The sequence below is a fragment of the Nuphar pumila genome, chromosome 4 (genome assembly GCF_984573655.1).
Source record: "Nuphar pumila chromosome 4, dmNupPumi1.hap1.1, whole genome shotgun sequence".
Lineage (NCBI taxonomy): Eukaryota > Viridiplantae > Streptophyta > Magnoliopsida > Nymphaeales > Nymphaeaceae > Nuphar > Nuphar pumila.
This window is the reverse complement of record NC_143252.1, coordinates 109,372,654-109,388,632: the sequence shown is the minus strand read 5'-3', so window position 1 is coordinate 109,388,632 and position 15,979 is coordinate 109,372,654. Positions and strand designations below refer to the sequence as shown.

The following is a 15,979-nucleotide window of genomic DNA, read 5'->3' as shown; positions in this document are numbered from 1 at the left end:
CAAGCTTTTCAAAAGACCGGCTTAAATGTGAATCTCCCGACTCTTTCACTGCCTTCAGAGCCAGTGAACTTGAAAGTTTCCCTCAAATTGGCATGTGTATAAGGACCCAAAGAAATGCTATAACCTGATCAGTCCACGCCCAAAACCAAGTAGTCTCCTCTTCTTCCTGTACTTATTGTGTGGATGCCGCCAGAGTTTCTGCACTCGAGATTGAAGACTGAGTTGCGCTGGTCTTAGCCTGCCGTATCTATGATCACCGTCCCGGTGATTTAAAACTCCGTGGAACCAGAGTTTCCTTGATTAAGATGCTACATCTGAAACCAACACAACTAACACATACAGAAAACAAATTCAAAAGCTGTAATTGTTTGGACACTGTGCCCCTTCTAAGACAGTAGTTTTCATAAATCTCAAGAAATTTTTTCCAAACGTCCAAGTGTTCATGTGAATATGCAGCTTACCAATTTACAGAAAGGGCCATGCTTTCACCAATAACAGTGAACCTGGCTGGACGAATGCAGACATGCGACAATCTTGGGCTACACAAACTTCAAAGAGTACAGCTAATGTCTGCCCTACCAGCCACACAAGATCTCACTTGTGAGAGCGAAGGAACCTCAGAACCACATAATTCCTTTTAAATCTGACCAGAATCAGAAACTCTGACCCACTTGGAGAGTAAGGTCCAAAAATTACCAGTACCCAGCAAAGCTTAATAATGTAAATAGCTAAGGCCATTGGTTTTTGTATGTGTGCTTATATTAGCGCAACCATCTGTCTGACCATCATCTTTTCCTGAGCACCTTTCACCAGATAATGCTGCACATGAACTTACACCATCAACTTATCCGCTCATTTTTCATAACACTGCAATCAGATGCTGCCAATTTTCTCAAAAGAAGTTTCTGATTGAGTGAGTGCTAAAAACAAAGGATGATGTTTGCATAGTCAGTAAATGGATGAATTGCCTGACAAATAGGAGACAAACTGAACTAGCTTCTATTTAAATGATGTCACAATTTGAGATCATGTTTCACATTCCTTCTCAATCTCAATATACAGCAGAAGAAATTTATAGCAACTACAAAATGTGCTCATTATAAAAAAGAAAACCTACAAAACGTGCTTCTGCTTTCATTACCATGCTAATAATATCAACCATCAGCTTTGTTGGATATATTCTCTATTGTACCCTTCCCAGTTGCAGCATCAAAGAAGAAGAAGTTCTTGAGTGGCTCTCCTTTTCCTGATATTGCTTTGATGACTTCCTATGAGGTTAAAGAGATGTCATTAAAATTGAGAAAACAAGTTTTACAAATTCAATGAAAGCAACTTTAAATTCAACGGCTCTAAGATGTACAATTTCCTATTTGGTCTCTATAAACTGAGATATCAGATACAACCTTCTTCTTTTCCGAAAGCAAATAACAGACGGTGACGAAGTGTCACCTGATAACAATAAAAGAGGAAGAAAGAGCAGTTTAAACATGAGAGCAGAACAAGACACCCTCACTGCAGAGCTTGCCACTTTAATGCGCAGACTCTGTATTTCCTTTTTGCACGGCAACATATAACATCTTATGCCTCTGCGTTTTCTTTAACAACATACCCTCCAACACCCCAAGTAGAAGATACACCATCACCAGACTCAATAACACTTTTCCTATTATCTCCATTCTGTCTAGCTAGATAAACTCCCACAACTCTTCATCCTAGAAGCTATATCCTCTTCCCCTAAAGAAAAGGCCAAAAGGGCCTCTGGAAGAAAGAGCAGTGGACAAAAGCATGTAAAACTGTTTCCTCATCATCACAATAAAGAGAACAACTCATATTGTGATGCCATTTGCTTGAAGGTTGACTAGTCAAAAAAGAGCCCATAAGAATTTCTAGGAACAGAACAACTAGATGTTGCTTACATCCAAGACATACATCATTGCATAAGCAGGAGCCAATGTGCCATGACCTGGCAATTATTGAAAAGCTGTGATTAGGCACATTTTTGGTAATGTGTTGATAGCAAAGGGTAAATTACAGTACTAAAAGGTGGCAGTCACAGTATTCAACACTGGGTTTCCCTCTACAAATTTGGAGTTCTGGTATGGAGATGTATTAGATCCCACTGTTGGTTTTTGGCCTTTTATATGATTGTCATTCTTTTTAGGTTCTTCCCCAATCACTTGGGCAAGGGATATTGTACTTCGTATTTAAGTTAATGACACATCTTGACACTAAAAAATGATAATGGCTTCAGCATAAAACATGTAGTTGTTGAGAACCCTAACAGTAATCAGATAAATTACAAACTATTACCTGGCCAAGAATGCCTCCTATGATTGCACATACTGGAGGATGTTCTTCAGTTAACACCAACAGATCTTCTAAAAGAGCTACTGGGACCAGAGACTCATTCACCGACTGCAAATATTGCAACGGATGTAGCTTATTAGGACAATCCATTATTGAATTTTAAGAGACTAAAATAGTTGGCACATGCAACTCACATTTGCTTGACAAATATCTTTCCAGAGTTCAAGAATGCTTTGGAGATCTGCAGATGATGTTTCACCAGGGTTTCGTCCAGCATCTTGCTCAAACTTTTCAACCACTGAATAGTAGTATGCATAATCAGCAAAATGAACATTAAAACTAAAACACATGCATGAACTCAATGTGAACACAACTATCCTGGTCAGTTCTGGATGTTTCAGGATGTAAATGGTAAAAGATTTGGGTCAGATATCTGACCAACCTGAACAAATTTAGTTGGGTTTGGCAAGTTAGGCTGTACCTGATATATGACCAGGTCAAGTTTGGTAATAGCATCTAAATGATTGTGGATACAGGTTTAAGCCAAGATCAAATCACTCAGATACTTTCAGTAGGACTCTACAATAACAAAACTGACATTTTTTGAGTTTGAACCTGCAAATGTGGTGATAAAGTTTGTGTAATTCTAGTGAAATACACAAATAAATTAGAATCAGATTTAGACTGATCCAGATACCAACTGAATCAAACTGTATATAAACAGATTTATTTGGAACTTTTTAATCAAATACAGGTTTCATTCAAATACCTAATCTGACTCCAACAACATTTAACATGGATCCAAATAGGTCAGATTGGCAAACCCACATCCGACCCATTTACATCCCTATGGATGTTCAAAAAGGGGAAATATGCAAAGATAAATGCCTTTATCGAGCACCAGAGTACCCAAATTTTAACCACTTACATCCATATGGATGTCAAAAAATAGGAAATATAATGCCTTTATGGAGCATCAAAATTAGCTAAAACAAACTTGTAAAACACTCCAATTCGTTATTTCAAAAATAAAAATCAGTAGCACCAAGAATCTGGGGAGTACTAGAGATGTTTAACAGCCATGTGAAAATATTTTCTTTTTTCCTACAGGAAAAAATCATTCCCTATATTTTGGAATTGAAAAATAATTCTACACAGGACAGTAAATTTTCTTACTAACCTCTCATTGCGAAGTACAACTTTGTTACATTCCTAGGAAGATTGCCCCAAGGGATAGAAATTGCTTCCTGTCATATTAAATAGTAAACCAAGAAAAAGGAAAACAAATTAGCCACCAGGGCATCAAATATAATGAAAGCAAACTGATTAAAGAAGAGTAAATTCAAAATAATCTATTTCAAGTAGCAGCAACATGTGCTGATATAGAATCCTAAATCTGAAAAAGACTATTCCAGGTCGAGCTGAGATGCAATTGTTGCTAGATGTGGTCAAGGTCAAGCATTTTGGATCTAGGTACAGCCCCAATGGTTCTAGGTCTCAGTCTGGGTCCTATAAATCCAGGGGATTTCATGCATCCAATAGTAGGCCTGATGACATCATGTTGGACACAGTTCTAGGTCTAGCACGTCAAATCTAGGGCCCAGTGGCTAAGATGACTATTTCAGATACCATATGACACATATCTACTTTATTTTTAAGCTTCCACGCTTGCAGAATAATATAGAATCCTCTTGATAATACATGCATTTATAGACTGCCCTGGCTTAGACAGTAATATCTCCTTGCCAACACCCATATGTTGTCATCCCCAAGAAAGATTATGACAAAGGCCCGACTGTTGTTTGAAGATGCTGAGCTATACCCTGCCATAGTTTAAGCTACATGGATTTTCTAAAAGCCACTTAGAAATTGAGGATGCAAGTTAGCATATCAATGCTTGGCAAACAACAAAACTATGGTTTCACGGTGGTCTGAACTGCCATTCTCAACACATTTTACATGTGACAGAACTTTCATAGATGTTCCAAACTGAAAGGCTTGTATACCACCACCATAGAAGAACGTACCTCAAAACTTGGATAGTGCAAGAGGGACTCAACGGCACCATCTGCAGTTTTCTGCCAAAAGAAGACTTAAAATGTCAATCTACTCTGTCTTTTGCCTTCATCTAGCACCTCTGTAATTTACTCATTGAGACTTCAATAAATGGGGAAGCAAAAAATTTTAGTGAAGAAAAGGAAACAACTCATGGATGAAATTTAACTGTACCCGTTTCAAGAAAACAGACAACCTCTGCTATGCAGATATAGTGAACACATGAAGCTAATTTTGATGTTTGCTTCTACATCTGCATTTACATGTTTATCTTTGAGTTTTGAATCTTTCGATTGCCACTAGGTTAAATTCCCGACTTACTGCTAACCATTGCAGATAGTACATTGAAGCATATGTTGAATAAGTGCAAATTGGGGATAAGTACCGATGTGGTCAGCGGGGTCCTGTGTGAAAAGAAGTCGTTATTGGGTCTTGGATCCAAGTCGGGTCTGCACAGTACCAGACCCGACTTCTGTACCGATTTTTGTACCAGATTGGATCAGGATCCAAATGTAAAATGTTGTATTTCTCTTTCTTATTAGAGGGTATTTTTGTACCCTAAAATTCTGTATTAGTTCAATACTTATAACCTAATACTATGAAAAACACGATACGTTCAGACGTGAAATCCTGCAGCCCTTTTCTTCCTATATTGTGTTTCTTTTTTCTTGCACAGGTGAATGTGGAGGTCATCGTGTTTTAACATGGTATCAGAGCGGTGTTAAAACTGGGCCTGAGACTGCTTTTTCCAAAAGGAATGACCAAGGAGATGATCTGAGCCTTCAAGTCAAGAAAATACGTCCTTCAAATCTCGATTTCTGCATCTTCTTCCTCCTCTTTCGATTCTCGTTCTGGTAAGGACGTCAACATCCCATCTATCTCTTATCTTCCTCAAATCTGATCCTCTTCTTTAGGATCAGATTTCTTTTCTTCTCTCTAAAAGTTTAGAATCGGTTGATCAATTCTAAAAGGCTGTCGTTAATTTAAAACCTCTTTTGTTAATCCAAAAAGGATTCTCGTTTTTTTTTTTTCTCAACGTGAAAAGACGTCGATCTCTTCTCTAATGTCGATCTGAATAATCTGTCCACTAGAATTAATTCTTGTGTTGTCTCAATTTACAAAATCGTTATCTCAAAATATTCATATCTTTGTTTCACGTTTTTACTTAATCTGGAATGAATTTTGCATTGATTCAGTTTTTTATCAGTTTTTTTCTTAATGTTTTCTGATCACACCCGAATATAATATTTTTGTCATAATTTCTTGCAAAAAAAAGGATAGAATATTAGAGTGACTAATTTCTTCGTGAGCAAAAATTTTGGTCTAGAAAATTTCTTTCTTATCTTCCTACACTCCTTTCGAATAGATTTATCTTTTCCACAGTCAGGCCTTTTTTCTAATTTTCTTAGTCAATTGATCTCCGAAAAGCTAAATAATTCAACTTCTTGACCTAAAAAAGACAAATCGTTCCTTTTATAAGGAGCCAAGATCTCTCTGGTCATCTGGATGGATCGATCTCACCTCCTCCAGAGTTCATTTCGCAAGAAAAGGACGATAAAGGAGTGCCATCTACTGTTCTCAGAAATCCAGATTATGTTGCTTGGGTGAAAAAGAGATCAAGCATTAGTGGCATACATCACTTCTACACTCTCACAAGAAGTTCTTGTGTCTATTCCCGATGATTGTTCAGCCAAAGAGCTGTGGGACAAGCTAGTTCAGACATATTCACAGATCTTTGAAGCGATGATCATATTTTTCAAGCGATAATTTCAAATGTTGAAGAAAGATTCGATGTCCATTATGGAGTACTTGAATAAGATAAAAGACATCACAGATCAGCTGGCTATTGTGGGATGTCTTGTCAGTGATAAAGACAAAGTACAACAGAACTTGAGTGGACTGGGGCCGGATTATCATGTTCTGGCAATGTCTTTATTGTGTTTCCCAGAACTTTCAAAATTCAACGATCTTCGTGCAAAACTACTGCAGTATGAGATGACCCTGAAGGGGTTTTCTGAGGACACCTATGTGCAGTCAGGGACTCAAGATGTGCTGAGTACGGGGCTAACTTATGGTAAAGGAAGTGTTAAAAATCATGGGTTCTGTCATTCAATCACAAAAACGAATAAAGAATAGAGAGAGAACGTGGTGGTTGCAGAAAACCCCAATTAGGGTTTACGGTGTCTGACTTATCATTATATATAGGCTGGTACAAATATTAGGATACGAAAATACCCATTACACAACAAGCAAAATTACAATAGGCCATTAATGAACATGTTACTAAATAAACTCGAGTTGGGTCTGGATCCGAGATCCAAACCCAATCATGAATGACGACTCCTTTTCATCCTCCCGTAAGTTGTATATGGTTTTGAACTATGAACAACTTGCCTTTTAACATCCAAAATCGGTCCTTGATAAGCCCTTTTGTAAACAAGTCAGCAACTTGATCAGCAGTCCGAACGAATTCAGGTTCAATTTCCTTCTCTTTGACCTTCTGTCTTACAAAATGTTGATCAATTTCAATATGCTTGGCACGACTGTGGTAGATAAGATTAAACGACATATTGATGGCACTTTGATTGTCACATAAGAGAATACATCTAGATATGGATTCTCCTACTTCTGTCAACAGGTGTCTAATCCATGTTACTTCGACTGTAGCAGCTGCCATTGATCTATATTCAGCTTCTGTGCTATGTCACACGGACTCGGCTAGGGAGGTGCCGCACCCGAGTCGACACGCCCTGACACGGGTGCAGACACGGGTGCGGCTTCAGACTCGGCCCAGACTAGGTCAACGCCGAGTCAGACTCGGTCAACGAGTCAAGGCCGAGTCCGTCCACATTTTGGACTCGGTCAACTTTGACCGAGTCCAAAAATGTCCATTTTTAAGACAAAAAAAACATTTTTTATATATCTTTTTTTTTAATATATAACCAGACTGTGCAATGCAGTTGCACAGTCACAGACTGTGCAACTGCACAGTCACTGCACACAGTCTGTGTGACTGTGCACAGTCTGTGTGACTGTGCACAGTCTGCACAGTCACAGACTGCATTGCACAGACTGTGTGCACAGTCTGTGTGACTGTTTCACAACTTATGTAAAAATATGTATAAAACACGATAAAAGGTAACCCAACCATTTGAGGTAGCTAAATAAATGCTTTTCCAGTTTAAAAAAATACTAGTTTCACAAGTATTAGAAAAGCTAGCTTAAGAACTACCATAAAGAAATGGGAGTGCCAAATTGAAACTTTCGAAAAAATTAAGGTCATAGTTTTGGCTACTTAATTTACTGCAGACTTGAAGTTTACTATTACAAGTCAATTTAAATTATATATGTACAATGATAATATCCTTTTATCTTATATAGTTTTGGCTACTTAATTTTAATTGTTTACTAGAATTATTGTTATATATATATATATATATATATATATATATATATATATATATATATATATATATATATAGCCGAGTCCCCGTGTCCAAAAAATTTGAAATTGCACCGCACCCGTGTCGCACCCGCACCCGCACCCATGTGACATAGCTTCTGTGTTGGACTTGGCAATGACCCTCTGTTTTTTACTGCTCCAAGAGACAAGATTTAGGCCAATGAAAACACAGTATCCTAAGACAGACCTGCACTCATCTGGATCTCCTACCCAGTCCGCATCTGTGTAAGCAAGAAGTTCGTGCATGTGATGCCCATTCATACTCATTCTGTACAAAAAACCATCCTCAATAGTTTCCTTCAAATATCGAAGAATGCATTTAACAACTTCCATATGCCCAATATGCAGTTCATGCATGAATTGAAATACCTGATTGACTGAATAGACAATATCAGGCGAGTGAAGGTGAGATATTGAAGCATCCCTACTATCCTACGATACCTTGTAGGGTCCTCATACAAATCTCCATCTTGGGAGCTGAGTTTCTGATGAAGTACACTGGGTGTGCTTAGAGGCTTGCAATCTTTCATACCTGCCTTGCTGAGAACATCAACGATATACTTATGTTGGGTGAGTGTCATGCCTTCAATAGTCTTGTCAACTTCTACTCCAAGAAAATATCGCAATTTACCAAGATCCTTCATCTTGAACCTGTAGTTCAGGAGTTCTTTGACCTGCTTAATATGTTTATTAGAGTTACCTGTAATGATAATGTTATCTATATATCAATAACAGGGTAACTGTATCTTTGCATTTGAATATGAAAAGAGAATGATCAAGAAGAGACTGATTAAAGCCATATTTCTCTACTTCAAGAGAAAAACTGTCAAACCAAGATCGAGATACCTGCTTCAAACCATATATAGCTCTCTTTAACCTGCACACATATTCTTTGGAGTTCCCTTCTGCGTACCCAGTGGGTTGCTCCATGTACACTTCTTCATTCAGAGTTCCATGAAGAAATGCATTTTTCACATCCAGTTGACTGATACTCCATTGATGCTCAATAGCCAATGATAGTATGATGCAGATAGTTCTCATTTTCACAATTGGACTAAAGGTCTCATAGTAGTCTTGTCCTTGCTCTTGTGTGAAGTCCTTGACAACCAATCTAGCCTTATATCGCTCAATAGTACCATCCGGTTTATACTTTATTTTATACACCCACTTTGACCCAACCATATTCCGATCATGTGGTCTGGGAACAATATCCCAAGTGCCACATTCATGAAGGGCCTCCATTTCTTCATTCATAGTATTAATCCATCTCTTAGAATTTGCTGCTTGATAAAATGTTGTGAGTTGATCTTCCTTACCTAAAGAGGTTAAGAAGAGTTGGAAATCCATCGAGAAATTCTCATAACTAACCCACCTATCAATAGGATGTCGAGAGCGAGTAGATCTTCTGGGAGCAGAGGAATCAACAGAAGAAAAATTCATCTCCTGATCAGAGTTGGGGAGGGTCTCTTTCTCACGTCGAGAGTAAACAATGCCTTTATACCTTTCGGGAGCCAAGAGTGGTTCTGAAATCACACTATCCTGAGTCGTTTAGGCAGCATCAAACATGTTTCCCTCATCTCTTTTATTACATTCTGAAGGACAAACACCATCAACGCTAGAAAAGAGATCAGAATTCAACCAGGGGTGATAAACTTCAATTTCAGGAAAAGTGTTAGCATTGTGGTCAAAATTTAAGTCATCAAATACAACATTCCTGGATATTTTGATACGCTTACTCACAGGATCATAACATATGTATCCTTTATAATCATCAGCATACCCCTCAAATCTGCACTTCAAGGCCTTATCCTGAAACTTGTGCCGCATTTAACTGTCAACATGAACATAACATACACACCCGAATAGACGCAAATCATGATAACTTGGATGAACACCATGCAAAGAAAAATAAGGTGATTTGTTTTCCAAGATATTCATGGGCAATCGGTTTATGATATGGACCGCTGAATGGAAAGCCTCTGCCCATAAAGTAACTGTAAGGTTACTATCATGCATCATGCTCATTGCACTCTCGACCATGGTTGCCAGTTGAGGAAGCGGGAGCGGGAAGCGAGGCACTTTCAAAATTTTAGGAAGCGGGGAAGCGTGGGACCACTTAGGAGCGATTCGGGAAGTGTCTCGGAAGCGACCTAGGAAGCGTCTCGGAAGCGACCTAGGAAGCGTCTCGGAAGCGAGGGGGAAGCGAAAAAAATAAAAATAAAAAATAAAAAATACAAAAAAATTTAAAAAAACAGGGGAAGCGAGGGGGAAGCGAGGGGGAAGCGTGGGGGAAGCGTGGGGGAAGCGTGATGGGAAGCGCGCTTCCCATTAAAGGGAAGCGCGTCCCCCATTAAAGGGAAACGCGTCCCCCATTAAAGGGAAACGCGCTTCCCAAAAAAGGGGGACGCTTCCCCCCACGCTTCGGAAGCGCGACGTTCCGCGCTTCCGAAGCGCGCTTCGGGGAAGCGCGCTTCCCCTTTTAGCTAGGCGCTTCCGGTAACCTTGCTCTCGACAATATGGCGATGCTTCCATTCAGCAATCTCATTCTGTTGAGGTGTATGAGGGCAAGACACCCGCCTACTTATTCCATTATTCTGAAGAAAATTAATAAAGTCATTTGAAGAGAATTCACCCCCTCCATCACATTGGAAACAAAGGATATTATCAGAGAATTGATTTTGAACAAAAGAATGAAAATTCTGAAATAACTTGAAGGTTTCAGATTTACATTTCACAAAGAAGATCCATGTATACCGAGAATAGCTATCAACAAAGATGAGATAATATCGAATGTCAGACATGGAATGAACTGGAGTCGGACCCCAAACATCAGAACATATAATTTCAAACGGTCTTGAAGCTCTTTTATGAATAGAATGAAAGAGAGAACATGACTCTTACACTGAAGACAACTAGAACATTTTTTTATCATTGATACTTAAACTTAGACTTGACTTGGGAATAAGACTGCTTGAAACAAGCTTTTCAATAAAACGACTACTACAATGACCCAGGCGACCATGCCAAAGATTCAGCTCAATACATTCAGAAAGATTAAAAACACTCTCAGGAAGAACTGAGGAAGATGTGAGCTTCAAGGTGGGAGCAATAGGCTGAACACGAGTGAAAGGATTCTCTTGGAGCACGTACATATTCCCTTGACATTTTCCTTTAGCAAACGTTTCCCTCGTGTAAAGATCCTTGACACGAACAAAAAAGGGTTTTCTTGATATTAGGAGCATGAATGACATTTAAAAGAGCGAGTGAAGAGTTGGACATAGGGATGATAGAGTTTCCAATGTGAGAAATATGGTGATGAGATTCATCCTCAGTAACTATACTATTTCTACTAACATAAGGAACAAGATTTAGGAGCTTACCAGCATCACCAGTAACATGAGTAGCTGCTCCAGAATCAACATACCAAGTGCCTTGATCATTCTGTTTCAGATTCAAGTCAGCCAAGGAGATAAATAACAACTCTTTGACTTCTCCATTATTCTTCAATTTATCTGTTCCCTTTCTTGTCTTTTGGTTTCCTCTATTCAAGTCAGCCAATGTATGATTGCTTTCCTCTATTTTGAGGATTAAACCAACAATTAGCTTTGATGTGCCCTTTTTTGTTACATAGAAAGCAAGTGGGTATTGTCCTTTGCCTCTGCAAATTAGGAAGAATATTGGGTGTAGGCAATATTCCACGAGCTCCTTATCTGTTCCTCTCTTGACGACCTCTTCCCCGAGATTCATACCCGCCACGTCCTCGACCATAAGTAACTCCTGTGGCAAGAACGTCTTGTACTCCATGTGAGTGTGAGTATTTTCAGAGAATTCCTTCAAAGTCATCTCATACTGTAAGAGTTTAGCACGAAGATCTTCAAAAGCAGGTAAGTCTGGTAAACACAATAAGAAAGTAACTACCATATGATAATCGGGTCCCAGCCCGCTCAAAGTTTGTTGCACCCTATGTCACATGGGTGCGGGTGCGGGTGCGGCTGCGACACGGGTGCGGCGCAATTTCAAAAATTTTGGACACGGGGACTCGGCTATATATATATTAAATATATATATATATATATATATATATATATATATATATATATATATATACAAGACTCGGTCAAAGTTGTGCCCATTAGGGGACAGGTGATGAGTTGTGAAGGCATTCTGTACACTTTCTTCATACAAGAATAATTCACTTTTGGGCACTTTCTTCATATACTGTAATAATTCACTTTCTTCATACAGGAAAAAACCACAAAAACTTGAGTTGTGCCCATTCTGTACTTAAAACTTGAAAGTGTACAGGTTTTTTAGTTGTGATGGGTTTTTTTCCTTACATCTGTAGCCCAGAAAATTTAAAAAAAAAAATTCAAAAAAAAAAATTCCAAAAAATGGACCAAAATGACCCTGGGTGCGTTGACCACACCCAGGGTCGGGTTGACCGAGTCCGAGCCGCACCCGTGTCCGCACCCGTGTCGGTGCGTGTCGACGCGGGTGCGGCGACCTTGGAGCCGAGTCCGTGTGACATAGGTTGCACCATATCTTTGTCACTGACAGCACAACCCACGATGGCCAACTTATTTGTGATAGTCTTTATTTTGTTGAAGTACTCCATGATAGTCATGGAATCCTTTCTTAGCATTTGAAACTTCTGAGAAACTTGAGAATACATCTGAACAAGTCGGTGCCATAAGTGCATGACTGAGCAGTAATATGAGATTGTCACAAGCACTTTCTGTGACAGAGTAGAAGTGATGTAGGCAACCAAAGACTGATCTCGCTTCATCCAGGATATGTACTTTGAATTTATAACAAAGGTAATAAAAGTGTCACCCTCCCCATTCTTTCCTTTTTGTGATATGAACTCTGGAGGAACATGAACAAAGCCATCCAGATACCCAGAAAGATCCTAACTTCTTATGAATGGGAGGAAAATGAATCCATAGTCGATTGAAGACGAAAACAAGAAACAAGAGAAAACTAAAAGCAAGAAAGAGTCAAAACCGCGTAGCGATTTGCTGAAGAACATCGTAAATCGCGTAACGATTTGCTGAAGGACACCGCAAATCACGTAGCAATTTGCTGAAGGACACCTTAAATCGCGTAGCGATTTGCCCATTTTTTTATTTTTAATAACGATCTGCAGATCCAAGGTAGAAAATCAGGTGATGCAGTAAAATCTGTTCTGAATGAAGTTAACCACTAAGAAGCACGTTATTGAAAATAACGTGTTTTTGTTTTCGGAATGGCAAGGAAAGAGACAGAAGTTCCAAAGGGTGAATCTGATCCAAAAAAGATTCAAAGATAATATCAATCAATTAAAAACAAATTTGAGTTCACGTTCAGATCAGAATCTGATCTGACGTTAATTTGAAAACGATGAGAAAACAAGATTGACGGTGATTTCAACTCTTAAAATCACACAAAGATCAAATGTGATCTTGCGTGATTATCGAAACTGCTATTGGGGAAGATCGTGTTCAGCAATGAAAAAAAAACAGAAAAGCAGAGAAGAGAAATAGATGAAAAGAAAAGTCGATGTGAACAAATCCAAAACTCGGATTTTAGAAGAAAGAAAACACGTTAACTTGAATAGATTTAATATTGGGTTTAAGAACAAGAAAATAAAATGGAGAATAGATGAAATCGGATTGATATACCTTAGAAAGAGATAGAAAAACTAGGCTTGAGGCTCATAAGGACACGATTTTCAAGATTGGATCTTCTGATCTGATACCATGTTAGAAATCATGGGTTTTGTCATTCAATCACAAGAACAAATAAAGAATAGAGAAAGAGAACGTGGTAGCTGCATAAAACCCCAATTAGGGTCTACGGTGTCTGTTTTATCATTATATATAGGCTGGTACAAATATTAGGGTATGAAAATACCCATTACACAACAAGCAAAATTACAATAGGCCATTAATGAACATCTGACTAAATAAACTCGAGTTGGGTCTGGATCCGAGATCCAAACCCAATCATGAATGACGACTACTTTTCAGGAAGAGGAGAAAATTCTTTTCGAGAAAGAGGAGGACAAGGGAGAAATATTTTTAGGGGTCGCGGGCTACTTTCAACGCCAAATATACAGGGCCAAAAGCCCATCACTACTTGCTTCCTATGCAATAAAAGAGGGCATATTAAAGCAAATTGTTAGTACAATCCTCAAAGGGAAAACCCTTACAAACAGAAGCTAAGAGGGATGGAGGAGAAGTAAAAGAGCTGCTATTAGCAGCCTTGGCAGGGTTGAACATGAAGCAAAATGATAAAGGCACACGTCACGGGTGATGCGGGTAAGCTCTTGAATCTTACTCCTTATCTTGGTAAAAATAGCATAGTCACAGGAGATGGCTCACATCACTCCATCTCACACATTGAAAATGTCATTATACCCATGTCTAAGTCTCCTCTTAATCTTTCAAATGTTATTCATGCTCCTAATATTAAGAACATCATATTTGTCTCAAAACATGTTGATGATGTTAATGCCTTAGTTGAATTTACTCTGTCTTCTGTTTATGTTAAGGATCTTCGCACGAGAGAGACATTCAATGAAGGAAATAGACGAGGCAACATGTATAGCTTCTAAGAAGATTCATCCTCCACTGCTAATTCTGCATGTTCGTCCTTGAAGCCTCATCAGTGTCCATCATTGGTCTCTTCTGAATGTGTGTTTGCTGTCTCTGAATATAATAAGTCAACTCTTTGGCACAGTCGTTTGGGTCATTGTGGTCGTCATTTTATTGAAAAACTTGTCTTGAATAATTTTATTCCTAAGTCCAGCCTGAGTTCAGAACCAAGTAATATAAAGTGTCCTAGTTGTCATTTATGTAAGAGTCGTGTTTTGCCTTTCAATTCAATTAATAAGAGAGCTTCAAGGCCCTTTGAAGTCATATGTTCAGATGTTTGGGGCCCTGCCCCAATTGCTTCTGTTTCTGGTAGTAGATATTACCTTATTTTCATTGATAGTTATTCACGCTATACTTAGATATTTTTCATGAAATACAAATCAGAAGTTTTTGGGTTGTTTCAAAAATTTCATTCATTTGTCAAAAACCATTTCTCTACAAACATTCTCAATTTTCAATGTGATGGAGGAGAAAAATTCTTTTCTAGTGACTTTGTTAATTTCCTTCAACACAATAAAATAAAGAGAAGAGTGTCTTGCCCACATACACCTCAACAAAATGGGATTGCTGAGAGGAAGCATCGACATATTGTTGAGAGTGCAATGAGCATGATGCATGATAGTAATCTCTCATCACCCTATGAACAAAAGTTTTTCACTCCACAGTCTATGTGATAAATCGACTGCCCATGACCATTTTAGAAAACAAGTCACCATATTTCTCTTTATTTGGTATACATCCTGATTATCACAAATTATGTTTGTTTGGATCTGTTTGCTATGTTCACATTGACAGCTCATTAAGACATAAGTTTCAGGACAAAGCCTTGAAGTGTAGGTTTGTGGGATATGCTGAAGACTACAAGGGGTATAGGTGCTATGATCTATTGAACAAGCGAGTCAAAATATCGAGAAATGTTGTTTTTGACTAGATGAATTTTGATAACCAGCCTGTTAATCCAAGTCCCAATGTTGCTAATCCAAGTCCCAATATTGAGGTGTCCTATCCATGGTTAAATTCAAAACTCTTCTCCAATACTAGCAATGGTTGCCCAACAGATTGCAATCAGAAAGAGACATGTGAGGAATCAGCAGATGCACCTCAACGGAACCTCCATCTATTCCTTGCACAGACATTGGTTCTCCTACCTCTGTTCCACAGACGTTGGACATTAGAAGATCTACTCGGACCCGACATCCACTTGAAAGGTGGGTGAACTATAAAAAAATTTCTTTGGATTTTCAACTGTTCCTAACGTCCGTAAATAAAGAGGATGAGCCTCTCACATTTTTTCAAGCTGTAAACTCTAGAAAATGGATTGAAGCGATGAATAAGGAAATGGAAGCCTTACATGAATGTGGTACATAGGAAGTTGTACCTATACCACTAAATAAAAATGTGGTTGGGTCAAAGTGGATGTACAAGATAAAATATAAACCAAATGGGAGCATCGAAAAGTATAAAGCTAGACTTGTAGCCAAAGGATTCACACAAGAAGAAGGACATGACTTTGATAAAA

At 38.5% G+C, this 15,979-nt stretch overlaps 1 protein-coding gene across 3 annotated transcripts in view; it reads right to left on the bottom strand.

Annotated features, from left to right (window-relative positions):
• Window positions 1–978: 978 nt before the first annotated feature.
• LOC149840507 (SUMO-activating enzyme subunit 1B-1-like) overlaps window positions 979–15,979 on the bottom strand; it is a 32,376-nt gene continuing 17,375 nt past the window's right edge. For all 3 annotated transcript variants that reach the window (XM_090004460.1, XM_090004461.1, XM_090004462.1), the window contains 5 exons: window positions 4,335–4,385; window positions 3,488–3,554; window positions 2,502–2,605; window positions 2,311–2,415; window positions 979–1,268 (listed from right to left, as the gene is read on the bottom strand). In XM_090004460.1, coding sequence (XP_089860586.1) covers window positions 1,155–1,268; window positions 2,311–2,415; window positions 2,502–2,605; window positions 3,488–3,554; window positions 4,335–4,385 — 441 coding nt within the window. In that variant the 3' untranslated portion in view covers window positions 979–1,154. The remainder of the gene's footprint in view (window positions 1,269–2,310; window positions 2,416–2,501; window positions 2,606–3,487; window positions 3,555–4,334; window positions 4,386–15,979) is intronic.